Here is a 27,804-nt window from a genome sequence, read left to right on the forward strand (position 1 = left end):
CCCTGGTCTTTCCTAATCCTTCAGTTCTGAAGGCTTAGTCGGTATTTCAAAATTTTGAAATAAAACTTGCTTTTACAATTAATGCAAATAATTCTCATTGATTCATCCTTTCTAAATAATTCCTGGTTTCTTTTGACATTTTGTTTTTAAATTATGATTTAACATTGACATCATTCTGAGGGTTACTGTTACTCTAGCTCTGTATGGTGCATTTAACTATAAAAGTTCAGATTTTAATCACCACCCACGTCTCTCTTGGGCTACTATTGGACTTTTTTTTTTAAAGATTTCATTTATTTGACAGAGAGAGAGGTACAAGCAGGGGGAGCAGCAAGCAGAAGGAGAGGGAGAAGGAGGCTCCCCACTGAGCAGGGAGCCCAATGTGAGGCTCAATCCCAGGACCCTGAGATCATGGCCTGAGCCAAAGGCAGACAGTTAAATTGACTGAGCCACCCAGGCACCCCTGCTGTTAGGCTTTTAAAACTGATCTTTTGGCACACGTTTGTGCATAAATCATGGGGATAATATTGGCAGGAGGACTGTGTTTAACTAGGTAGCATAGTGTGTCTAATGCCTACATATTCATTAAGGTTTTAACTACAATAAAGATCATGATAGGAATCCTGTGGCAGTTCTAAGAAAGTAAATTAAGTTTGTTTTTAAATCTAAGTGAGGACCATTTTATATTAAATCCATATATTGGGCAGCCCAGGTAGCTCAGCGGTTTAGCACTTGCCTTCAGCCCAGGGCGTGATCCTGGAGTCCTGGGATTGAGTTCCACATCAGGTTCCCTGCATGGAGCCTGCTTCTCCTCCCTCTGCCTGGGTCTCTGCTTCTCTCTCTGTGTGTGTCTCTCATGAATAAATAAATAAAATCTTAAAAAACAAAAACAAAAACTTCTCACTTTACAGATGAGGAAACAGAGGCCACAGTGAGTGTCATTGTGTATCCAGAGTCACACACCCAGCAGCAGGAAGAACTTTGGAGTTTTGAATGACTTAATTCCTTTTTTACTGCATCAGGGCAATTTTCCTTTTTTTAAAAGGAAAATTAATTGCTTATCTTAATTGATTACAGTTATTTGTCAATCTTTAGCAGTTTTATATTTTAGACAAGTATTTCTTTCAAATCTGCCTAGAGTTCTAATCCTACAGAATGTACCTTTCAACCTTCTGCTACAGGTGGACACTGCTCTGTATCCCACTAGCAGTCCTCACAAGGCTTGCTCACTCCTCATCAGGCACAGAGGTCTCTGACAAGAGAGGACTTCATTTGAAGTCAGTGTCCTCTTTGGAGGATTTTGTTCTTACTGGAGATGTATTCATTAGGGTAAAGGCTAGTCTGTTTTAAGAGAGGGACCGAGCAATATTCTAGGTCAAAGAACAAAGAAATTTCTTTCTTTCTCATATCATCGCCAGTATTAGCTATTATTCATCATCATCTGTGTGGAAGAAGCTAGGTCTTCTTCATGTCTAGGTTTTATCCAGCAGCAAAGAGAAAAAACAAAAACAAAAATATGAAGGAAGCATGTCAAGGGCCTTACGCCCAGACCTGAAAGTGGCACACAAATAGTTTTGACATTCCATTGGTGAGCATTTCACCAAAGGAAGTGGAGAGGTATACTCTAGCTGAGCAGTCACATTTCCAGCTACAGCTCCTATCACCGTGCAAAAGGAAAGAACAGATTTTGGCATGTAATTAACATTCTCAGCCCAAGTCCCAAGGGCCCTTGAGTGCTTTATAGACTTCATGAAGAAAAAAAAAAAAAAGAAAGAAAAAATTTGACTCAGAAATGCAGTATAACTGAAACTAATGTAAAATCATGTGCCAACTATATTTCAGTAAAAAATAAAAGAAAAATTTATCTCAGGAATTAATATTTGCTTTCAGCCTTTTTTGTCCTTTAATCTTTCATGTAAATAGATCTAAAATTTGATCTAGATAAATTTAAATAAAATCAGCTATATTTAAAGTAATAATAAGGATATTTCTAAAGTAAGTAAATCCAAAATGATATGTGATTTTTAGACACTGTTTTTATCTGGCCATGTGGTTTTTCACTTTTCTCAGGGCCTCTGGGTAGTTGAAGATTGCTAGGGCCTGCAGTATGTTAGTATCTGGCTACGGTTGTTTAAATCTGAGACTATAGCCTTGATAATAAGGATTCTTACAGTTTTTCTCTGCCACTGTTTTAAAAAAGTTTTATTTATTTTAGAGAGAGAGAGTGTGTGTGTGCACACACAAGTGAGAGGAGGGGCAAAAGCAAAGACAGGGAATGGATCTCAAGCAGATTCCACTCTCTGAGTATGGAGTCCCAACAGGGCTCAATCTCATGACCCTGAGATTATGACCTGAGCCCATACCAAGAGTCAGACACTTAACCAACTCAGCCACCACCCAGATGCCCTTCTGTACCACTTTGACAGTGGTAGGAAATGGCTTACTGCAGTGGAACACACTAGAGAGCAGAGCATGGCACACGGTGGCTGTCCTCCCCTTGTGCTGTGCAAAGCACTGATCAGGCCTTCTGACAGCAGGAGGACCTTCTCTGAGCTCCTCAACTCGAGCAGTGAGCAGAAATCTTGAGTACTGTTCTAGGACCATCACTGAATTCATGAAAGGTTGGAAAATAATCTACACAAAAAGCTAAGACTAAATCCTTGATGTCTAGATGGTGACAAATAGAAATGACCTCTAAGAATTTCAGTACATCTGACTTTTATACAGAAGGTGAAGATTGGTTGCACCAAACTCCAGGACACTGTTGTGAGCTTGACAGAGTTTTGGATTGTACATGAATGGTAATTCCTTGATTGTGCAGTTTTCCTGCTGTTAGATTTAGATTCCAAAAAGGAACTACTCTTCTAAGGTTGATGCCTCTTCCTAAGATCTTTTAAAAAAGATTAAGTTTGGTTGTAATGGAATAATATAGTGTTCTCCTGCATGATGGATTTCTTAAGTGTCCTTCCATTCTTACAGTTTTGTTTTGTTTTGTTCTGTTTTGTTTTGATGCACAGCTCCAGAATGGCAGAAGACGATACATATTTGGGAGCGCATGAGCAAGTAAGTATTATAATCTCACTGATAATTTTTTGTAAATGTATTCATACTTTAAAATATATAGAGGCAGCAGTAGTATTTATCAGAAAAATTCTAACGTTGGTAAAAGTTTATTTTAAATTGTTTTTGCAGTTTCTGTGTCTCTCCATGTGAGGTCAGAGAGGACATGTTACATAAAATGAGTAACTTAAACCCTCTTATCACACACACGACTACATAAAAATTATATATGCTACAAGTCAAATGATAAATACCATATTAGTTTCCTAGGGCTCCTGTAACAAATTATCACAAACCAGATGGCTGAAAAAAATAGATATATGGTGTGCCTAGATCGCTTAGTCAGTTGGGCGTCCGACTCTTAATTTGGCTCAGGTCATGATCTTGGAGTTGTGGGATCCAGCCATGTTGGGCTCTACGCTGGGTGTGGAGCCTGTTGGGGATTCTCTCTCCCTTACCCTCTGCTCCCTCCCCCTCTCCTTCTCAAAAAACAAAGAAAAACAGACAAACAAAAACCAAATATATTCTCTCACAGTTCTGGAGACTAGAAAATATCAAAATCCAAAATCCACACGATGGCAAGGCTGGTTACTTCTGGAAGTTCTGAAGGAAAATCTGTGCTCGGCCTCTGTCCTAGCCCACTGGTGGGTGTCAGCAGTCCTCAGCACTCCTTGGCTTGTAGCTGCATTGTTTCTGCAGACCCACCTTCTTTGCTATGTGTCTCTCCTGCATCACTGTATCCAAGTCTCCCTCTCTCTTCTCTTATAAAGTTCCCAGTCATTGGACTTAGAATCCACCCTTCAGTATGTCCTTATCTTGACTTGATGACATCTGTGAAGACCTCATGTCTAAACAAAGCTACGTATGTAGGCACTAGGGATTAGGACTTGAATGTCTCTTTGTTGAGGGAAATACAATATTTAAAACTCATCTAATGAGGAGGCAGATTAGTGTAGTGCAAAGACCTTTGGTCATAGAATTCAGATATCTTGATGCAGGTGCTGGCTGCTACTGATCAGCTCATAAAATTTGAAGAATCACTTACCCCCCACCATCCCACTTTTCTCATTTGCAAAATAGGAATGCTAGCCCCACACTCACAGGGGTGTTGGAAAGACTGAATAGGCAATGAATGTGTTTTGGGAACATAAAACTATTCATTATAATTTTATTTTCACTTGTGAAGGGATACCTCGTGTCCTTTTCCCCTCTTTCTCTTTTTTTTATTTAAAGATTTTATTTATTTATTCATGAGAGACACACAGAGAGAGAGAGAGAGAGAGAGAAGCAGAGACACAGGCAGAGGGAGAAGCAGGCTCCATGCAGGGAGCCCAATGCGGGACTCGATCCAGGGTCTCCAGGATCACGCTCTGGGCCGAAGGCAGCACTAAACTGCTGAGCCACCCAGGCTGCCCCCTTTTCCCCTTTTTCTCCCAGCTTTTTACTTTGAGAAACTTCAGGTCTATAGAAATATTGAAGGGATGCCTGGGTGGCTCAGCGGTTAAGCGTCTGCCTTTGGGCGTGATCGACTCCCACAATGGGCTCCCTGCACGGAGCCTGCTTCTCTCTCTGCCTATGTCTCTGCCTCTCTCTCTCTCTGCGCATGTCTCATGAATAAAATAAATAAAATCTTTAAAAAAATGAATAGTCCAACAGATCTCTGTTGATTATTAATATTTTGTTTCTTTTCCATTCCTCCTCCTCCCCCACTCTCTGTATATATACACATGCATACATATGTATGTATTTTATATGAAATGTATATTAAATGAACCACTTGAAAGCAGCTTTCAGACTCTAGGGTAATTACAATAGCAATATTAAACTTTTAATGTAATGATTTTTAAGAAGTATTTAAAATACTGAGATTTATTCATTTATCAGCTATTTATTGAGGCATTACTATGGACTACCAGAACCCTGGCTAAGAAGGACTACAAAGTAAGTGGTACAGCTGCCATTCTAATAGGAGAGACAGAAACATAGTTTCTATATAGTGGTAAATGCTGTTGTAGTAGTTTGCACAGAATGAGCTAGAAATGTTGAAAGGGATCACTCTACTACCTGGAGAGAAGAATAGGGTTATGAAGGACTTTCCAGAAAAAGTCTATGTAAGCTGCAATTTGTAAGATGTAGTTTGCTAGACTACACCAGGAGAGAGAACATTAGGTATGAGAAGACCCTGGTCCAAGATTCATAATCATTTCACATTAAAACTTTAATGGCAACCACCTAAAAAAAAAAAGGATTTTCCAAATTTACACATGCAAATAATCAGTCAGAAAAATAAAACTAAAAGTGAAATACTTTTTAAGGGATCTGTATCACTTCTTCAAATAAAATAGACTTGTGTAGCATTCCTTACTCTTGACAATGTTCTGATTTATTTAGAAAGTAAGCATTGCTTTTCACATTAAGATGCTCCTTTTGCATTTTATTGTGCAAATGGTCTATAGGATCAATCTAGGAACATTTTCTTTGATTACAGCATAAAAGATATTTGGCTACTCATATTATCTAAAACCCATGTTTTACCTTTCACTTTTAATGTGCTATCTCGAACATTTGAAGGCAAACTCTAGCCAGCATTAGGGTTGTTCTGCTTGGTTTTAGACCATGCTTTCCTGTCTATACACAGGAAATCTTATCAACAGGAGATGGTCCTTTATGCCACACAAAAGTAAAACCTGCTGAAAACATTCATTTCGAGAGTTTTTCTTATGTGGGCACTTTTGTGATCATCAGCAACAGGGGTGCGGTACGATCAGATATTTCCATTTTTGAGGCGAGAGGTCCTTGAGGTAGGAGGGTTTTTTTTTTTTTTTCCCTTGTCTCTAACTTAACGGTGTATATTTCCTGAAGTTTACATGTCCTCAGCGAAATATCCTCAGTGTTTTAATGTATTCCGGAATTTGCTCTCCAGCTGTGGCCCAATACACAATGCAAGCTTCAGCACACAACGTGGCTTCTGTCTTTCTTGTCTGAAGTGGACTGTGTGTCTCTCTCCTGAGACCAGTGCTCTGCCCTCTCCTCAGTGATTTCAGCCACCTGCAGGACAATAGGGAAGACATTTTTTTGCTAGGTCATCTCTTCTGAGACTTGTGAATACTCTCCGTAAGGTGGGGCCTGTTTCTTATAATACCATGTTTTTTGATTCCTATATTTCCTTTACAGTGAACAATGAGTAGTGTAGATGAGCTTCACTCTTCAGCATTGAAGTGGAGCACATTTACTGTTCCTCAATTGAAAATTTGCATACCTCACAACTGGATCTGAAATGTTCTTTATTTAAACACTGTTTCTTACTCTTGATTTAACTAGGCATACTAGGCTCTTAGGTTCCAGGAACCTCCAATAATATACTAATTAAAAAAAAAAAGGAGTAAATCATAATGCTGGTTTTTGTTTAATACCAGCTCCAGCACACTTACTAACTAGCATATCATAAAAAATGGAATATGGCTAGTTTTTGTGCAGTCCACAGATGTTTCAAACAGATGACTTATTTACATTGAAACAAATGCTTAGCTCAGAAATATGAATTTTAAGCCCTGAATGAACTAAATGGAAAGAAAATTTTCTCTTGAGATAAGTAATTATTAGTAACTTATCAAGATAGAATATATAAATCACTCAATACATACTGCTTGCTTGTTAGTTCTCTGTTGCTACTGTAACAAATTACTACAAATTTAGTTACTTAAAACATCACAAATTTATTTTCTTGCAGTCTGAAGGTCAGAAGTTTAAAATCCAGGTGTTGGCTGGGCTGCATTCCTTCTGGAGGCTTTCCTGTCCTTGCCTTGTTGAGCTTCCAGAGGTGGCCTGCATTCCTTGACTTGTGACCCCTTCATCACATCAACCTCTTATTTTCATCATCATACCTCCTGCCATTCACTTTGATCCCCTCCATCCTTCTTACTGGGCCCACTTCAATAATTCAGGATTTTCTCTCTATGTCCATATTAATTAAGATTTTATTTATTTGAGAGAGAGAACATGAACGGGGGAGGAGGAGGAGGAGGAGAGGAACAAGCTGACTCCCTACTGAGCTTGGAGTGTGATGTGGGTCTCGAACCCAGGACCCTGAGATTATGACCTAAGCTGAAGTCAGACACTCAACCGACTGAGCCACCCAGGCACCCCTCTGTCTCCATATTCATAGTTTAATAACATTTGCAAAATCCTTTTTTGCTATATGAGATAGCATTCAGAGGTTCTGGGATTAGGATGTAGTTGTCTTGGGCGGGGGGCGGTGTGGTGGTGGGGGGCATTATCCAGCCTGTCACACCCACTAAATTCCAGGTATTTTGCATTGTGCTAGGTAAGTACAGGTGAAAAAAAAAAGTGAGGGAGCTCAGTGCTCATTTATATCTGCTGCTTCAACTGTAGGTTATATTTTCAGTTTTTTGGTAAATTGCTCCAGGGTTTATGCTTAATTCTTACAGGCCTTGAAGTTGTATGGCTAGAGTTGGAGTTTATTTTACCATCATCAAATATTTCTAGGATTTCTAGGACTATATCCCCATGCTCGTATTTTTGAGAGTACAGCTTTAAATCATTCATTCAAAAGATATTAAATATCCCCTCTGTGATCAACATATACTGGACCCTGAAGAAATATTAGTAAGCAAGCCACACTGGGTGCTGGCTTCTGACCTTTCTTCTCAAATTCCTTTGTCACATAAACATGGCCCAGACATGTAGAGTTCTGTACACATGAGAATTTGGCTAAGTCTCATGAACGTGTTTTTAAAATCCCGATTTGAAATATTTTCAGATTTTTTTTTTACTTTAGTTTTTGTTCCAGTAATTGTTTTAGGTGTTTCAACTTCAAATATTTAATGCAATGTCAGACAAATAAGGATCAAATTAAATTTTCTTTTTTACAGATGTTTCACTTGGATCCTTTGACTCATACAATATTTAATCCAGAATTATTTCAACCAGAGATGCCACTACCCACAGGTAAGAGCACTCTTCATGCCTGTTGCTCTGTCATTTATTTTGCTTTTGCTTTTTTCTAAATTTGAGATTTGCTAGTAGTTCTTTTAGAAAGTCAGTAATATGCCAAGAAAGGAAATGGTACTATATGTTTTAAAAACTAACTGGACTTTTTGGAACTATATTTGCACAAAGTGTTCCACCCCCTTACTCATTATCTGATTTATATAATTGTTAGTGATTTCTGAGGATGGCGCAGAAAGGCTTTTTTTACTGGTAGCATTTTCCTTTTCACCCAATCTTTTTAGCTTTTGGATTCTTTATAACTCCTGTTTCCTTTATCCCAGATCCACATGAGGTATTCTGAACTTCTCAGATCTATTCCCCAAACATTTATTTGAGTCTCTTGTGTGCTGTCCAGTATGCCAGGTACTGGGGAAACCAAGGTTATAAAAGTTTACAAAAATCCTAAAAATCATCTCTGTAGAAAAATCACCTTTCTAAAAACCTTTGACTTCACATTCTAACCAATTGGGTGGAACTCATGATAATCATCCTTCCTTCTAACATGACTATACTATTACCATGGACAAATTGTTGAATCTCATATGAATGATTTTTAAATCAGCTCATTTAGTCTCTTTTTATTTATTGATTTGTATGTAAGCTTTGTGTGATGGCTCTTTTTATGTGCTCCTCATATCACCAGTGAGACTTAACATATGTTCTGAAGCAATATGAGTAAATTATGGAAGCTGTATATAAAACAGAGAGTTTTGTATTTGGGGCATCTGACTGGCTCAGTTAGTAGAGCATGCCACTTTTGATCTTGGGGTTGTGAGTTTGAGTCCCATATTGGGTGTAGAGATTACTTTGAAAAAAATTACAAAAAAAAAGAAAAAGATCCAGAGAGTTTTGTAATCACCAAAGTGGACATCAGGTATTCTATTTACTGTGGACTTGCTTGTCCTCATTGGGAGACTTCATCCAGTTTGTATCATTCTTGTTTGAAATTATTATTGTTACTCTGGTACCCACTTTTCATTTTTTTAGATGAAAATATTCTGTATTTTTATCTCTATTATGTATTTCTAGGAATTCTTGGGAGGGAAAAAGCAAATCTGCTATATGTTCACCTTCCCTAGCAGAAGTTGTATTGCTGAGGCCTTTCTCTCTTTACTCCACATAACATATTTTGTGGGCTGCTGTAAGTGAGGTCTCATGAAGTGCTGTCCAATCTGAGCTGTAGGTCAGCTTCCTGTGAACAAGTAAATATCTTGGTAGCTTCTGTGTTTCCTGTGAACTTTTTATTCTGGGGTTCAAAGTTCTTTCTTAGTATCAGTGCTTTATTGAAAGCCTAAGAACTTGGTTCTGCCCTCAGAAAACATAAACATTTCCATTTAATGCCTTGTAAATTCCAAACAGTACCCTGAATAGACGTTTTTATTTCATCTAATTAAATAGATGTTTTTATTTCATCAAATTTGTGGAGGTTGAAATAAGATTATCAAAAGAAACATCTCAGTAAATATTATGTGGTCAGAGCTTCACATTGTAAAAATAATTTTTGCCATAATATTTGAAAAACTCTTAAAATTATACCTTAAAATCTCATATCCCAATTATTACCTCATCATTTTTATTATTATGTTTTCCCCTGTCTGTTGTGGTGGTATAGTCCAATTTTTATGATCCAGGAAGATGTATAGATGTTTTATTCACATTTTAAAGGGGTAGAGAGGTTATGTAAACCAATATTAACTTGTAATTCTCATTTGGACTGTTTTATCTCCTTGAAATCTGAGATTATTAGTTCTACTACCTGTTGGAAACTCTATGTGATATATACAACTTTTAGGTCTGTAACATTATATGTACTGTAAGTTAAATTTCTCTATGTAGTAGGATGTTACTTCATGGCATAGAAATGTGGCCAAAAGAAAATTGGCATTAAATTGAATACATGCATATTAAATCTAATTTTCTAGTTGACTTAACTTTTGAGTGTATTCCCTAAAAGAGTAAATGGCCCCATTTCAGTAATAAAATTCCAAAACCTTAGAATTTCACGTATTTAAATGAAATTAAACCATACAGCAAAAATAATAGGAAACCTTCAAGTATTTTTAGAAGAGTTAATAAGTGAGAGGCTTGGAGTTTAATGTAAACATGATGTAACTCTTCTGTATGTTCCATGACATATAAAACTTACTTTTTTAGAGGCCTCTCTTCTTGATTTTAGCATCCTAGAGGGAATGTTTTTATGAATAGATCTGTTACATTATCACACAAGTTATATTAGTTGTGTGAGAATAGTTCTATTTCTAAGCAGTTTTATTTCCTTACCAAAAATTAAATTCTAGCCATTTTGGGGAATTTTTAAATTGGAATTTTTTTCTAAAAGTATTTTAAAATATCCAGGGATAAATTTCATATAGGCAAGAGAAGATAATTTTCTTAAATTATATGGCATTGCCCAGTCACTACCAATTTTTCCTTTCTTGTACATGTTTTGTACAGTATATTTTTCAACTGACTTCCTTATAAATTTCTTACATAATAATAGGAAATAATTATACCTTTGTTTCCTCCAGTTCTCTAGCCTTATCCTGATTCATCATAACATCGAGAAGATAAAAATAAATTCTCTCTTAAGTTATAGTTTATTTTTAATTTCATTGTGAAGGTTTAAATCTTTGTGAATTTATTTATCTAAAATAATATGAACCTCTGTTATCTAAAAGAATGAACTTCTGGCCAAGAGACAGTGAAGACTGAAATGAACACAGAAACATTCTCCTAGAATTTTGTTAGTATCAAACACCTTAATTTACTGTCAAATGAGTGAGAAACACCATATGCCTGTATTGCAGAGCTATAGGTTGTTATACTATTGACATAAAAACTAGCTGGGGAGATTAGGGACTTTCTCATATTGAACAATTTGATTTTATACTACCAGAGGTTCCAATTTGCCTTTGAATTTTCCAAAGTCAAATATAGTCAAGGTATGGATTAAGCTTCTAGTCTTCTTTATGTTTTCATACTAATTAATTGGAATGTGCCTATCTTCAATTAAATTATTTTCAAGATTTTATAAAATGCCTGTGCTGTTTCAGAAGAGTTGATATGAGAGTACGCAGTATTCGGAAATTGTATACAAACATCAAAACTATGAATTAACAAGAGAAGTCAACCATGTCTGATAGGCCAAATGATATTTGGGAGGGTGGGGGAAACAACCTAGCCATTTGGGGAATGAAGACAGTACTTGGGGATTCAAATAAGGGAAAGGAACCAAACACTTAGCTCAAGAAAGGCAGGTAGCCTGAGATCACTATCTCTGTATTTCACACATGTGGGTGCTAGCTCAGCCTCTTATACTTTCACATTAAGCACATTCTCTTTGAGGAATGGAAGTCAGTGTCTAATGATGTGAAGGCAAAAGGAAATGTCATGGTGCCCAGGAAATGGTTGCTGCTTTTAATTGGTATTTGTGTCATTTTAAAAGTGCTTTGTTAGTAGTCAAGATTCTGAAAGCTGTTGACATCTTCATCCTTGCCAGACGAACATCCACCTTCTCTTGGGTTGTGCAATATGCTATCACCATTCAACAAATGTTTATTTGTTGTGGCTCTCTAAAGGCATAAAACTGTTGTTAAACACAAATTTGCTAGTCAGGTGAGGAAGGTAGATTATATCAGTATGGAATTGTAGCTAAAAAATGAATTTTTTGAAACCTCTATTTAAAAACATAATTTCAGAGTTTTTCACTTGCTTTATATTTTGTAGCAAATTTCAGAAGCCTCACACTTCTTTTGCTTTCTGTTTGTTGTTTTTGCTTTTAGCAGATGGTCCATATCTTCAAATATTAGAGCAACCTAAACAGGTAAGAGGGTTAAAGGGATGGGACTTCCTCTTTAAATGCTAGATCCATAAGCACTGAATTCATATCTCAAGCACTGAATAGAATAACAAGTGAATTTTACAAAGGAAGTAGTTTATCTAGAACTTTAACACCCTGCCAATTTATGTGACAATTTCATTTGTCTACTTCATATTTCTCTTAGTCATTCTTCCAAGTGTCCTGAGCCTCAGTAGTAGTTCTGTGAAACCTAGATGATTATAGATCCTTGCTATCTCACTGTCTCCACCATCTTTTCTTAGCAGCCACTCCCTAGGAAAAACTTAAGTTGTCTCCATTCATTTTCATTTATAAGGAAATAGCCATGTATGCAGTTTATATATACTGAGATACACCCATCAACCCTGTCCATGTACATGCGGTACTTCTTAGCCTTCCTCCTTCCTTTAGAAGCCCCACCCTTTTCTATTTGTTCTTTGGAACATGTGACCTAAGATACTATAAGTACCAGTGGGGTGTAGATAAAGTATTAGAATGGACGATTGGGTCCTCTGCCCTCTGGTGTTAACTTTAGAGTCAGCCCCTTTGGAGACAGGACAGGAGCATTTTATTTTGTCAGGCTCTTCCTCTTACCACTAGATTTTGTTGAGGATACCTGGGAATTGAAGTGGCTTCCTTACCATGCCCCCCACTCTGTAGATGAATACTTATTGGAAATTGGGTGGGACCATTGCTATGAAAGAAGAAGAAAAGTCTTAATACTTTTCTTATTGGGGACAGCTCAATTATTATGAGATTTTCAGGAGAATAGTATAGTCCCCCCACAGAATGAGAACAAAGTAAGGGCAGCCCTGGTGGCCCAGCGGTTTAGCACCACCTTCAGCCCAGGGCATGATCCTGGAGACCCTGGATCGAGTCTCACATCAGGCTCCCTGCATGAAGCCTGCTTCTCCCTCTGCCTGTGTCTCTGCTTTTCTCTCTCTCTGTCTCATGAATAAATAAATAAAATATTTTTTTAAAAAGAGAGAGAGAGAAAAAAGTAAGTAAATCTCTGAACGGATGTGCTTACCACATTAGTGTGAGACTGGAGATGAGTATACCTGCTGTCTTGCAGTTATTACCCAAAACTTTTCTAAATGTTTTTAGTAGCTCAACTGAGTGAGTGTAACACTTTTGCATTGTATAACATTTAACACATGCTAACTAGGTCAAGAACTTAAAGCATTCATTGTGGTTACTGTAATTGTGACATGTGTTTGGATTTTGGTTGGAATTTAAAGGATATAACTTTCTTAACTATTATTATAAAGCTGAACTTGGATAAAAGTTTTTGATGTGGAGACAGAATGCCCCATGAGAGTTCGTAGTATTATTGTTCCAGTTGCTTGCAGTGGCAGACAGATTCCATGGACTGCCAACATGACTTGCCTTTGTTTTACCTCCATGTCCAATTCTTTTTTTTCTTTTTTAAAGATTTTATTTATCCATTCATGACATAGAGAGAGAGAGAGAGAGAGAGAGAGAGGCAGGGACACAGGCAGAGGGAGAAGCAGGCTCCATGCAGGGAGCCCGACGTGAGACTCAATCCCGGGTCTCCAGAATCAGGCCCTGGGCTGAAGGCGCCATTAAACCACTGAGCCACCCAGGCTGCCCTCCATGTCCAATTCTCACAAGAGGTAGCTAATTTTCTGAAAGACTCTCCCAGTGGAAGTTTATCCCCTAGAAGTCTATGCAATGACCTGGCCTGGAAATTTTTCTAGCTAGCAAAACCTGCATAACCCATGAAAGTGAGAAATCAAACTAAAATCTGTTTCTCTACATACTAGGCAAAGCATGTTTTTCAAGTATCTATTTTCATAAGCATAAATAATAAGAATTTTAAAATGCAGTTCCTTATTACAGGTTTACCAGTCATAAGGAAAAATTGACACATATGATTTACCTAAAGGGCTATGTAGTTCCAAAATTCAAAATTTAATTCACTACACGTAAATGTCGAAAAGCTCACCTGAGTAAAACAATGTGTTTGTTTACCAACTAATGTTATTTTGATGTCTGACTCCAGTGAAAGTAAAAAATTGTATTTAAGTCAGACTTTCTGACAGGATAGATGTAGCCCTTGCTTTTGAGGTTGATGATTCATTGTAAGCAAATGGAGTTACTAAAATGAATGGTTGTGGATCAACAAACCTCTAATCTCAAAAATTTAGAATCAGAAACACATTTAGACTATACATGTGGAGACAGCTTATCTTCCTGAAAAAAATGTAATAAATTTCCATCCTCAGGTTAAAAATTCCTTTGCAGAGAAGTTTAGATATTCTTATGCAACCATTTAAACTGTAAGCAAGCTATTAAGACATGTCTCTTTACTCATATTGTATTTGACACTACTCCCAATAAGATATAAAAGCATACATGTATATATTTCTCCACCTGCCTAAAGGAATTTTGTGATTAAAGATAACGAATTACTTTATTAAAATTGTTCATTAAAAAATATTTTTTAAAAAGTTAGAAAAATTGTCTTTTTTTTTTTTTGCTGCAATTTTCCCTAGCTCAGACAGAGATGAGTCATAGCGTAGACCACTAATCTTTAGAATATCCAGTTCTGTTGCATATTATTCAGTGCTAATTATCTAATGCTTTTTAAAAACTGAAGTTGAAAAAAAATAAATAAAAAATAAAAAATAAAAACTGAAGTTGTATTTAAATAGATTAGCAGTCAATAAATCTCTATCTTTATGGTTAGCCAATTCTGGAGGCTCATGTTGCACATGCTGCTGCTTTTTCATGCTTTTAGAAATTTCATTTAAATATTAAAAATAAGCCAGCAGCCTTTGTCCACAAAGGCATAGGGCTGAATTTGTAACTTAGTTTTAATTTGAATTTTGTGAGAAGCAAAGTCGCAAAATTGCTCCTAATGACTAACCATACCTCAGGGTTTCCCTGGTATTGGGTTTGAAATCTCCTGAGGAGTCATATGCAAAAGTATTTTAAGTCTCAGTTTATTGAGTTGATGATACACTCTGGGTCCACGTATGACTTGAGGAACTTGCCCACACTAGGGAATTTACTTTGGGCCTTACTCATCCCATAAAATATGCTTTCGGACTGATCCTCTTTGGAAATCAGAAAGTTCTCAGAAAATATAGGGACATTTCCAGATGTTTATCAAAGGTGTAAATTAGTTCAGGGCCCTTGGACCACTCAGACTATTTTGTAAGACCCTATGATACATAGTGCATATAGAGCGATCAAGGAGGACAAGAGTTTTTACATTGGCTCATGAGCTCAAAGCTGTGAAAACCTTTGCATTTGCCAGGCTTTGTGGTTGTTGAGTATGCAAGGTAGAAAGCCTCTACCACCAGGTAGTGGGTGTGCAGAGCTCCTGATAGCCTAGTGCTCTAGCGTTTATATGAAATCAGTCCTACTGTAAAAATAATTGAAAGGTGGGGATGTTCCTTAAAGAACTAACTAATTTAATTAAGATCTTTGAAAAGGATTTGAAAGAAGAAAACCTTTGGTTAAGTTTAAACTATAACACTACCACATATTGATTGACATCATTTTAAGTTGAGCCTTTTAGGAAAAATTCTGAAAGCTCCCTTAATATTAAGCTTCCCTAATATCAGATCCATTGTCATAATAGTCCTAGTTTTATTCTTAGTATGCAAATATATACAGTTATAACTGTTAGCTTTGTAAATCATAAAATGCTAGAACTGGAATAAACCTTACAGATGGTCTTGTCTTATCTTCTCATATGTATAGATTTAAAAAAAAACAAACATAGAACTTCAGTGTTTATCTGCCCACAGTAGTTCACGTGCTAAAGGCTTCCAGCTATCTCTTCACTGATTTACTACATCTGTAGAATTCTTGAGTTAATAGTATTGAAAGACATTATCTGGTTTTGGATTATTCGGGTCAGTTAATATATTAAGCTGGAGCTTAATAATATCAATAATCATAAAACCTAAAATCTTATCTTCTGAACTGTTGCATAGTGTCTTCTACAACACTGAAGCAATATATTTAACAGGACATTTCTGTATTCCCTTCTGAACCAACTGTAATCAGAGTAGATAAAAGAACTCCTTTTAGTAAAAGTCAAAGAAGCACAAATCAGTAACATGGCCAAGTTCAGGAGCTTGGCAGCGGCAATTTGAGATGAGGAAGCTCTGATTCAAACAAGCTGCAGCATGTCAAGTCCAAGGCTTAAACTCTTCAGCGGTTCACTCCCCACGTAGGCACAGCAGAAGAGGTTCTGCAGGGTGAGGGATCTGGCTTTTAAGCCACAGCTCAGTGCACAAGTATCGATTAACATCTATGTTTATAATAAGATTATGGGAAAAGTGGGTCTCGTTTGCAGTCCTCTTTCACAGGTTATGTTTTTCCTCTCTCACCTAATACACACAAGAATGAAACATTTATATATAACTTTGTTCGTATAATTTGTAATGAGTATTTCTCAAGTTTGTTGGCTCTGTATTCACCTTTGCAGAGAGGATTTCGTTTCCGTTATGTATGTGAAGGCCCATCCCATGGTGGACTCCCTGGTGCATCTAGTGAAAAGAACAAGAAGTCCTACCCTCAGGTCAAAGTAAGTTTGTGGTGTCCTTCTATATGATTCTGGAAGACTGGATTTCCTAAGAGCAAAAGAAAGGGATGCTCTAAGTGAATATAGTCTGCCTTTGGTTCTAAGATGTTTAAATGATTCTTCTACTTTTTAAGTAGAAATTTGTCTCTTAGCAGAAGTGACAAATTTTTAAATTGGATTAATATTTCCATATAGTCAAAATCATTACAATGTTGACTGACTTTTACTATTTCTTGATCATCTCCAAGGGTTTTTTAGTTGTATACTTCTGGAAATTTTAATAAGTGTTTGAAAGAAGTGCTTAATTTCAGCCTTCTGGAGATTTTTTTTTCCAGATCTTATTTATTTGAGAGAGAAAGAGAGGGAGTGAGACAGAACAAGTAAGAGGACGGGCAGAGGGAGAAGCTGACTCCCCACTGAGCAGGTAGCCCAATGTGGGGCTTGATCCCAGGACCCTGGGATCGTGATCCAAACTGAAGGCAGACACTTAAAACTGACTGAGCCACCCCGGTGATGCTTGCCCTTTGAAGATTTAGTGAAAAACAACAGATGACTGGGTTTGTGGATTATGTGGCATGGTATTCAAGAGCCTGGACTAAGATCCAGGCTCTGTGACTAGCCGTCTGCCTCTGCCTAGGTTATCTGACACTTCTAAACCTCAGGACCCTACTGTGTACATTGCAGAAATGTTAATGGTCTGTACTTCATAGAGTCTTCTAGAGATTGAATGAGAGAGTGTGTGTGAGTGTTTTCAGAGAGCTTGAAAGTACTGCAGGGCCTCTCTTGAGCAACCATGCAACTACACGTGCTGGTCCTCAGAACCCACTGCTTTCTGACATGTCTGGAGCGTGCCTGGTCAAACCTTTACACATCTTCAGGTTCTTTTTCTGTTCACTAGTTTAATTGAGAATATCATTCTCAGAGTGGTTTTGAGTTTCTTATGTTCTAACATGATGCCGTGGTTCATGGACTGGTAAGAATTTTGCAGATAAGCCAGTTGATAATTACAGTTTGGCTATTTGTAAAAGTTTTATTTGTCCAGTAATACTAGGCTTTGGCAAAGGGTTATCAATTCAGTTTCCACCGAGGGGTGTGTGCCTCTCAGGGTAGAACATACTTATTTCTTTTACTCTTGGTTTGTCTTTGTGAGAAGGTGAAAGGCAACAGGACAGACCCTCAGTAAAACCGTGATGTGGAGGAAATTTGCCTTTGGTTTTGCCAGCCTTATGTTCTGCTTCCTCCCTCTCCTCCCTCTCCACTTCTAGGTCCAGAACTCTCTAGTGTCTCATCCCAGTCCCAAGACAAAAGACAAAATACTGTGATGTTACTCCTTACCTTTTGAGTGAAATTCACCCCTATTACATGGTCTCAGCCCTACTTGTCATATTTGCATTGGAAGTGTCCTCGCTGCCCTACAGAATGAAAGATTTTCCCATGCAGGGTCATTAGGTGGGGTCAATATAATGTGTTTAACTCATGGAAGGAGACCACAGTCTTAGGGGCTCAAGTCCTTTAGAATCTGGGCAAGGAAAGAGGAGCAGCAATAAACACAGGAATTAGCATTTATTAAGCACCAAAGAGTTGCCAAGTGCTTTACATACATAATCTCCTCTAATCCTCCTAACAGTTCTGACAGGTGAAAAGCATAATGTCTGTGAGGAGACTGAGGCTCAGACAGAGGAATTCACTTGCCTTTCTCAATGGTTGGTGGCTCTTCTTCCAACAGCAGACTGTTGCTTATTGCACTCTCCCGCAGAGTGTGTGCCTGTAGGGTCTTGGAGACAGGGGCCTCGGGAATAGGATGTGGGAGACTATAGTAAAATAAAGAGCAGAGAATTGGAACTCTTGAAGATGAGAGGGAGAGAGGCTCAGGGGGCCAAGAGGCTTCTGATGGTAAGGAGTCAGATCCAACACTTATCTTTCTTTTTCTTTTTCTTTTTCTTTTTCTTTTTCTTTTTCTTTTTTCTTTCTTTTTCATTTTCTTTTCCTTTTTCTTTTTCTTTTCTCTTTCTTTTCCTTCCTCCCTTTCTTCCTTCCTTTTCTTTTCTCTTCTCTTTTCCTTTCTTTTCTTTTCTTTTTCTTTTTGAGAGAGTACCTGTGTGCAAATGTGACAGAGAAGCAGAGGGAGAGGGAGAGGAAGAGAGAGAATCCTAAGCAGGTTCCACACACCCAGCATGGAGCCCCATGTGGGGCTTGATCTCAAGACCTGAGATCATGACGTGAGCTGAAATCAATAGTCAGATGCTTAACTGAATGAGCCCCCCCAAGCACTCCTAGTACTTATCTTTTTAACATATGTGTCTGTGTATCATATATATATATAAGTATTTTATGCATTTGTGTATGTGCTTATAATAAGGATAATTGAAAGATACATGTTATCAGCATTGATACTGGTTCTAACTACTGAGGAATTAACATCAAGAGAAAAAAATGTTTGTTTTTTTTTTCTAGACTGGTTCTGTACAAAAAATGTAAATTACGGTATTTTCATGAACTATTTACTTGTACTGCTCCAGTCTTTTGTGGCTAAGTAACAGTTTTTGATACTAACAAATACATAGCATATTTGTTGTAAATGTATCACCTAATTAAAAACTTCATCCATTTATGCTCAGTCTTCATATATCCTCCTCGTGTAGTGGTTGCTGCCTCACATTTACAAAATAATTCAGAAATGAAGCATCCTAATGGAGACATTAGATGTTCTTATCAAATCATAGTTTCTATATCAAAGATTTTAATACTAGGGGGAAAATAGGTATATAAACAACAAATAATAAAGTCAGTATAAATGTGTAAGATTGCTCATTATTGAACTTGAGATACGTGTCATTATTTCACCCAATCATTTATTTTTTATTCACTAATTCAAGATACATTCATTAAGCACTTAGTCCAATTGTAAGAAAAGGAAGAACAGTTTAGAGAATCTGTTACAAACTGTCACTGTTCTCCTAGCTATCATTGTTCAGTGAGAGTTTTAGTGCCTCTGTTGTTCATAACAGTTAAAGGAAGTCATTTTATTTATCTTAAAAGCTCTTAATCAGAAGGATGGAGAGGAGGAAGAGAAAGACACACCATGAGGCGTTTGTCCCAGAGCTCTTCTCCCAGTATCACTGTTAACAGTGATAGTAAAAGGGTCACCTTTCAGGTTCAAATGGATTTTCAATCCTTATTCTCTGTAAAAATTTAGACGGAGGAAAGAGTTGCTCTTGGTATATATCTCTTATCAGGAGGATCTTTCCAATTATACATGTCTTTTGTTGTAGTGAACTAAGCTCTTGTTCTGTGTGGGGCTGGAAGGGGGTGGGCCGGGTACAACTCTGTCAGGGTTTCTCAGACTCCGCAATACTGACATTTTGGCCCAGAAAACTCTTTGTTAGGGGGGCTTTCCTGTGCATCACAGGATATTCAGCAGCATCCCTGGCTTCTACCTGCTAGAAACCAATAGCCTCTCTATAGTTGCAACAGCCAAAAAATGTCTCTAGACATTGCCAAATGCCGACTTTGGGAGTGGGGGGCAAAATGCTTTAGAACCTGCTTTAGAACTGCTGATCTAGATGCAGGGTCAGATCAACCTTAACATTTCTCCTATGTGTATTTTTCTACTCTAATGCTGTAGCATATGAGTTATATGGAATTGCCTAAGTATATTATTTTGCAAACATACATACTTTTCTCCATTACTAGAAGATACTTATTTTCAAGATGATCATGATGACTATATAATTTCTTCTGGGATCTCTGAGCTAGCATATCTGGATATTAAAGAGAAGAAAAAAGATGTTTTAAACATTCCATATTCTATGATAACTGCATATCTAAAAGTTAACTTAGGAGTTCTGTTGGCACTCGGTTATGAACTGTTGCAGAAGAGAAACAACAGAAGAGAAAGTGAAAGTGAAATAGGTTTAGCCAAGGCAGTGAACCTGCAGAGCCGAGGTTGTGCGTGAACAATGGTAGCATCATTGGAATGGCCTTCATCCTCCCTTCCAGTGGAGGGAGGAAGGTATAATAGAGGGCGCCCCGCACTTACCCCAGAATCCATTCCTGCAGGAACTTCAGAAGGGGTCATTTAGATTTACTGTGAAGAAATGCCATTTCTGAGGCCTACATATGCTTTAGCTGTAACAGTGAAATATTACAGGCTCTGCCTTTTCCTCACCTCCAGCCTCTTCCTGTTCTCTCTCTCCTCTCCGTTCTTACTCCCTCTCTTTGCCTCACCCCTCTCTTGGAGCACAGCACTCCCTTGACGGGCCTCTGAGAAACTGGTGGCTCCCCATGCATTCTGTCACATGCAGGCACCAGCAAAGGGCCGGGGGCCATCCAGAAAGCTCCTGGGGTTGGCTGTGACTTCAGAGCTGCAGACCTCTAACTACACTTTACACAGTATGTGAATGTAAAATCTAGTTGGGTTACTCTCTTGTTAATTGTCCAAATATGATACTCAAGTTATCATTTTAAAAAAACGCTAGGGGTCTACCCACTTCTACTTTTTCTACTGGAATTTTGTCCCATCCCTAAAACCCTATTTCTAATAAGTTGGCTCTGGGGTAGGCTTAGACCCACTCTTACTGGGTAGAGATTATTTCTAGAACTCGGGCTATAGGCTATGGGACCATCTGGTGCTCTGCATGCTTCTTTCAAGGCAGAATCCCAATCAGATTTCTAGAGCCTTGCTGTGTAAGTCTTCACATTCTTTTCAAAAAATTGTTTTAATTACAAAATACTTCATACATACTTCAAGAGTATTTAAAAATTGGTACAACAAACATGGCATATGCTATCTAGATTTAATAGATCTTAACATTCTCCCATGTTCGCTTCTGATCTCTCTCTCAAATGAAACATAGTTATGGCTATAACTCTATCCACCTATAATTTTTTCCTTCTTTTGGTAAGTAAACCACTATTGTGAAATTTCATTCTCTAATATGCTTTGCTATTTTTACTGCGTAAGTATGCTTCCATAAATACTGACATTTTCAAGAAAATTGATTTTACTGATATCCACCCTACTTTTCTATTATATATCATGGCTCGTTTCAGGGCAAATAGGAGTTGAAACTAGGCTCCACTGAAGATCAGTGTTCACTTTTAACCTACTGATTCCTCTTTATCATTTAGATAAAATGTATTCATTTACACTATGGAGTTTATTCTGACTCAACAACAAAAAATAGCACTAAGAGAAAAATCTTGGGAAAGTAAATATGCAAACTAACCCTTATGCCTCACCCTTCTTAAAGAATAGCTTTCCTGTTGTTAAACATTTAATATTCTATTATACTCTCCAATAAAGTTTCTCTTTAAAGTTTCCTCAGTTTTCATTTCATCACGGAACTCCTAATGGGAGAGGCTGGCAGAAAAGCACAAGTACCTTCTTCTTCCTCCGGGCCAAGCTTGTCCTTGCCTGTTTTTGACTCAGCAAGGAGTGCCAAGGAAGGCTCGTTTCCCTCTTTTTCCCGAAAGTTATGCATCAGATTTTTTTTTTTTTTTATTAATCAAACCGCTTTCCTCTTCGCAGAGGTGGAAGGGTGCCAACAGGAGCAGCCCCGTGGGGTTTTAGAAACTCTCAGTGTTCTCTTCCAAAGCGGCAGAAAGCACCCATCCTCAGCCAGTTTGACATCCTCCAGCAGAGCCCACTCAATGCCAACCAGAAAGCAGTGTCAGTGACCTTGATTCGAAAATACAAATAGCTTACCAGTTGGTATTTTTATTTTCTCTTCAGTTATAAATATCAAATGCGATGGACTACAACTTGAACCACAGCTGATGTGAGCATAACTATTTTTAATCAAATGTTTTCTGAAAGCTTGTTCTCACATATGTGTTCTTTCCCGAGTGTTGTACATTGAACAGAAGGCACGTGTTGAGATATGTAGGTCAGCAACAGCTTTTTGGTGGTCCCTCCTGCCCGCTTGAATATTTTTTTGTTTTGTTTTAAGTCCCCACTCCTGGTGTCTCTCACTTAAAAATCCTAAATGTTAAGTTGTGTCGAGGTCAAATAAAGACTGGCTGATCTGCTGTGGCATTTAGAGATATCACATATCCTTGCATAACCTTTGCTTTGTATAGACTTGTCTGATCCAGGAGGTTTGTCATTTTGAGGATATGGTTTTAAGACTAATTTTGAATAATTTAATCTGACTCAATTTCTAAAAGCAACAGGGAAGAAAATCACCAATAATCAATGAGGCATACATATAGAACCTAAGCTCGTAGCATTTATTAAAATTTATATCAACACCCCTAAGCTGTTTCCTATTTGCATATGTTCATAGGGGAAAAAAAAGACCTCCCCCTAGGGGAGCCCTCTGCTCTGTATATTGAGGAGAAGGCTTTGTAACCTGGGTCCCTTTGGGTGTTTTCAGAGAATTTTAGGACTTCTGAATTTCCATGCAGAATTTTATGTAAATGTATATACATTTTTCTGAAGAGATAACTTTTTTATCAGGTTTTCAAAGGAAGGGACTCAAACAGGGTTAAGAATCAATGCCATAGAGTACATATCTCTTTAGCTTTTTGACAGCAGCTAATTAAAAGATTGATGTGTGTGTATTTATATATATATATGTTATATCTTTATAAATTTTTAATTTTTGTACCTTTTAATTTTATAGTTATGTTTTTCCTTTTTTAAAATCCATTTTAAGTGAGTTGAAATACTTCAGCGTGCCAACACAAAGCTCAGGAAAGCCTCCCTTTACTTTGACTACAGGATGAAAAAGAAGGGAAACTTACTATCAGCAAACAAAAAAGGTGAATAGGCCTCACTGCTTTTTCCCTCTTGCCCTTCCATATTGATACTGATTTCAGCATGAAGTAACCATTAGTGATTAAAGTCAAAAGAGAGAAAATTCCTTTAACAAATAGTCATTGAGCCCTGTGTATCCGGTCCTGCTCTAGGCAAGCAGATAAAATTCTCTTCCATGTGTAACCACAATCTAGACTTCTAGACAATTTTTCTTTCAAGTAATTCAGAAGTCTTGCATTCAGCCTCTAGAATAAAATATTACCCAGTAGAATATTTTTTAAAATAGCCCTCTAAATTCACTGTATGTATTCATTGCCTCTGTTATGAACTAGAGTGAGCTATTCATTGAGGAAACTTCTGGCAGAGATCATAGCTATGAGTCTTAACCCTTAGAGATTATCAAGGGAACCAACCACAAATTCCTGAATTTTTAGTTTTGTTTTTGTTGGTCTGGCTTGGTGACCTTCTTCTGCTGCCCATTCCCATTTTTCTTCCCTCTACTCTTCTCTGAATACATGATTGTCTTGGGACCATTGTTCAGTCTATAGCAAATTTCTGATGGCTTCTAACCCCTTTGGGTTCTGTCTGAAGATTATATGTAGTGTCTCTTTATTCCGTTCAAAAATTCAGGTCTCATAAAGTCATATACTGGTAATTCTTCTTGAAAAGATAAGGGTATCTGGAAGTACTACAACCCTCGAAATCCCTTCCTCCACAGACAAGCTGTTTCTCTGCCTGTCAGCAGGTCTAGAGGTGAGGCTGTAGGCTACCCTGAAGTCTCAGCCTCCTCTTCTCACCTGCACAGGAGTTCCAGATCAGAGCCCTCTGGTCTACATTTGCCTCCCTGAGGTCTCCTGAGGGTGGACTGGAAGGTGCATGTGGACATTCACAGACGGTTCCTCTCCCTTGAGGTCCCTGTCCACCCAACAGAACAATTATAAGAATGGATTGTTGTGCGTACTTTCATTATCTCGTTTAGGTATCACAATAATCTACTGACATAGGTTCTCTGAGCTCCATTTGTTAAACTGAAAATTGAAGCCTAGAAAACTTAAGAAGCTTACCCTGAGTCTCATAGTCTTTCTGGGATGGAGGTGAAGATGTCAGTTCAGGCAGTATGCTTTAAGAATCCATGCACTCTTAACCATCACAGGATACTATTCGTTATTGAAATATTAAGGGTCTGTGTGAGGGGCCTTTAAATCTGTGGTCTGAGACATCAGAATCACCCAGAAGTAACTGCAGAGATGCCTGGGACCCATTCCACACATGCTTTTTTTAAAAAAATTTTTATTTATTTATGATAGTCACACACACACAGAGAGAGAGAGAGAGAGAGAGAGAGGCAGAGACATAGGCAGAGGGAGAAGCAGGCTCCATGCACCGGGAGCCCGACGTGGGATTCGATCCCAGGTCTCCAGGATCGCGCCCTGGGCCAAAGGCAGGCGCTAAACCGCTGCGCTACCCAGGGATCCCCTATTCCACACATGCTTAATCACAATGGATCATTTAGCCAATCTGGGCTTCTGTAATTCTATGATAACTTCTAAAGACTCATGTCATATAATGACAAGATTTAACAACAGATGAGTGCATAGGTAAATCATGATATAACTACAGGATAAAATATGAAGCTACTTGTTTTTAAAAAATAATATGAAGACTCTGTATAATATGGAATACTGCTTATAAACTAATGTTAAGAAGAAAACAGGATTCCAAATTAAAAATATAGTCACTGAAATGATTTAACTCAGTGAATGAGTTAAAATCAAGATTAGAGAGAGTTGATTTCATTTATTAAATATATTTGAAATAATGCCCTGGGATGTAGCACAGAAAGGTGGAAAACTTGAAGGAAATGGTGAGATAAGGGATACAGGAGACAGAGCAACAGGCGTCTGACCGAAGTCCTGGAAGGAGGTGATAAAGCTGCAGGTTTCCCATTCTACACTTAGAGGTTCTAAGGTGGGAGGTAAGATCAGGTGGCTTGAGGACCACACCTTTAGGTTTTAAAGCATTAGCTCTAAAGTTAGTTACTTTAGGCTTGGGTGTGATGTTGATTTCTAGTTTTGCCACTTACTTAGCAGTGTCACTCAACTCAGCCAAGCCTCAGTTTCTTCATCTGTAAAGTTAAGATAAATAATACCTGCTGTATAAGATATATGTATAAAATTGAGTTATTCAGTGCATAGCACATAGTAAGCCTTAAAAACTATAGGTGTATTTATTTATTTATTTATTTATTAGACAACATGTGTGATCAGGGGTTGTGGGGGGAGGGCAGAGGAAGAGAGAGAATCTTAAGCAGGCTCCACACCCAGCATGGAACCCAAGACAGAACTCGATCCCATAACCCTGAGATCATGACTTGAGCTGAAATCAAGAGTTGGACACTTACCTAGTTGAGACACCCAGGCGCCCCTTTAATTTTATTTTTGCATACCCGCACTAATTTGAGTGTTGAATGACAACTATGCTGATTGGTTTATGGAATCATGGAGTTATACAAAAGCTTCACCAGTCCACTAATTTATTTTTAGCACAACTTCACTAATTAGTATTGCTTCCACTCTATTTCCACCATGTCCTTCCTTTTATCTGGAGTTGTTAAAGTAGGAGATTGCAAAGAGATACTGTGCCAAAAAGCTTACCTTTAGATGTAGCACATGATTTCTTATGAAAATATAGGTAGTAGGAAGCCAGAAAGGGGTATATTAAACTTTTGTTAGGCTTCTTAACTGTGTTCTCTTAGACGCTACGCATACATGAATTTCATTTGCATGAGCACTGTATTAGTTTCCCAGGGCTGCCATAACAAATTACCACAAACTGGGTAGTTTAAAGCAATAGAAATTTATTCTCTCACAATCCTAGAGGCCAGAGGTAAAAAATCAAGTTGTTAGCAGGGCCATGCTTCCTCCGAAGGCTCCAGGGAAGACTCCTGCCTTCTTTTTAGCTTCTGGTGATTGCGTACAGGCAATTCTTGACACTCCTTGACTTGTTAGCTGCAGCACGCCACAGTTTCTGCCTTTGTCTTCACATGGCTGTCTTCCCTCTGTCTGAATCTGCCTCTCCTTTCTCTTGTAAAACTCAGTCATTGCATTTCAGGCCCATCATAATGCAGTATGTCCTCACCTTAATTAATTACATCTGCAAAGACCCCATTTCCAAATAAGGTCACATTCTGAAGTGCTGGGTGAACATGAATTTCAGGGGAATACTATTCAACTCATTACGCATATGACCACTATAAATAGTGGTCTTAAAGCATGGGATAAAGACCGTTTCAGTCCCATTTTGCACTTAGCAAGATATTTACACATATGTATCCATTGTTTTCCCTTATATATCATTATTATATATTTGGGGAGTAGTAGAAAATCTTTCAAGTTAGAGAAGTTTGGTAGAGTTTTGAATAATTTATTTAAGAAAGTAATTCCTATATTATTTCCCCACTGAGTCGGGCCTTTAGTATAGTTGTGTGCTAGTAAATGTTTGATAACCAGCTTTCCTGGAGAACAAAAGCAAAAACCCTGATTTGTAGTATTTGTCAATTTCCTGGATGTAAATACTCCCACCATGGTCAATTTCAAGCTATCAGTGTGAAGTGCTGGCTTGCAATATTTCTGAAAATTTAACCATCTACTCCTGTGAGCTGGCCAGACCGATGCCATTTGTACCACTACACAATTTCGTAAAGAAAACGGGTGTGAGATCATATCCTAGATAGTCTCCCAACTTTTCTGAGTTGAAATGGGGCCTCTTCTCCCTTGGGCTCCTCAGTGGACTCTCTCCATGGCAAATCTTCCTTACAAAACTACTTCTCCTAGTATCTTTCCCTTCTTGGAAAATGGCAATTCCATCCTTCCAGTTGCTCAGGCCAAAACTCTTGGAGTTATCCTGAACACTTCTATTCTTCTACCGCACATCTGATCTGTCAGGCCGTCTTACTGGTTGTGCTTTCCAATCTTACCCAGGACCTAATCACTTGTCACCACCTTCACTCTGCCACCCTGATACAAGCCACCATCCTTGTCTTTTTCTTCCAGTGGTTTTTACATTCATGGATGATTCTTTCCTGAATTAATTATTATTAGCAATTGGTGATTTTCTACCTATATCATTCCTTTTACTTTTTGTCAATTGGAATTCTGTTTAAAAAATAGAGCTTTCTCGAAAAAATAAAAACACAGAACTTTCTCTTCACATTCCTTTAAAAATCTTTTTTTAGTATCAGTTGTACTCATTGGTTATTTTGTTAGTGCATGTATTTTAAGCCATTCCTGTCATTATTTATTTTGATGCTTAAATTGGTCCCAGTCTTGGCCAGTGAAAGTTATTTGTATTTGCTCCTCTATCCTTTTGATATGTACCCACTCACTTTTTGAATACTTTCTTGTTTCTGAAATAATATAATGCAGCAGGCTTGTTCTATACATTCCCTGAGCCAACCCTGGAATCATCCATCTCTTCAAGAAGCCCTAGCTCCTTTTATCAGAGAAATTTCTTCAGGCTTTCACTAGACAGAGCTAGAAAATTAATTAAAATTTTTTTAATTCATTCTGATAC

At 37.8% G+C, this 27,804-nt stretch overlaps 1 protein-coding gene across 6 annotated transcripts in view; it reads left to right on the forward strand.

Annotated features, from left to right (window-relative positions):
* The window catches only part of NFKB1 (nuclear factor kappa B subunit 1), a 97,804-nt gene that overhangs the window by 2,599 nt on the left and 67,401 nt on the right, over positions 1-27,804 (forward strand). Inside the window, exons 1-5 of one of the 6 annotated variants that reach the window (XM_049104923.1) lie at positions 1,259-1,277; positions 3,018-3,063; positions 7,953-8,028; positions 11,853-11,893; positions 16,377-16,475. In XM_049104923.1, coding sequence (XP_048960880.1) covers positions 3,025-3,063; positions 7,953-8,028; positions 11,853-11,893; positions 16,377-16,475 — 255 coding nt within the window. In that variant the 5' untranslated portion in view covers positions 1,259-1,277; positions 3,018-3,024. Of the gene's footprint in view, positions 1-1,258; positions 1,278-3,017; positions 3,064-5,886; positions 6,180-7,952; positions 8,029-8,410; positions 8,434-11,852; positions 11,894-16,376; positions 16,476-27,804 lie in introns of those variants that run through there. The other 5 variants (XM_049104924.1, XM_049104925.1, XM_035709637.2 and 2 more) reach the window with 5 other exon arrangements.

Source organism: Canis lupus, chromosome 32, assembly GCF_003254725.2.
Source record: "Canis lupus dingo isolate Sandy chromosome 32, ASM325472v2, whole genome shotgun sequence".
NCBI lineage: Eukaryota > Metazoa > Chordata > Mammalia > Carnivora > Canidae > Canis > Canis lupus.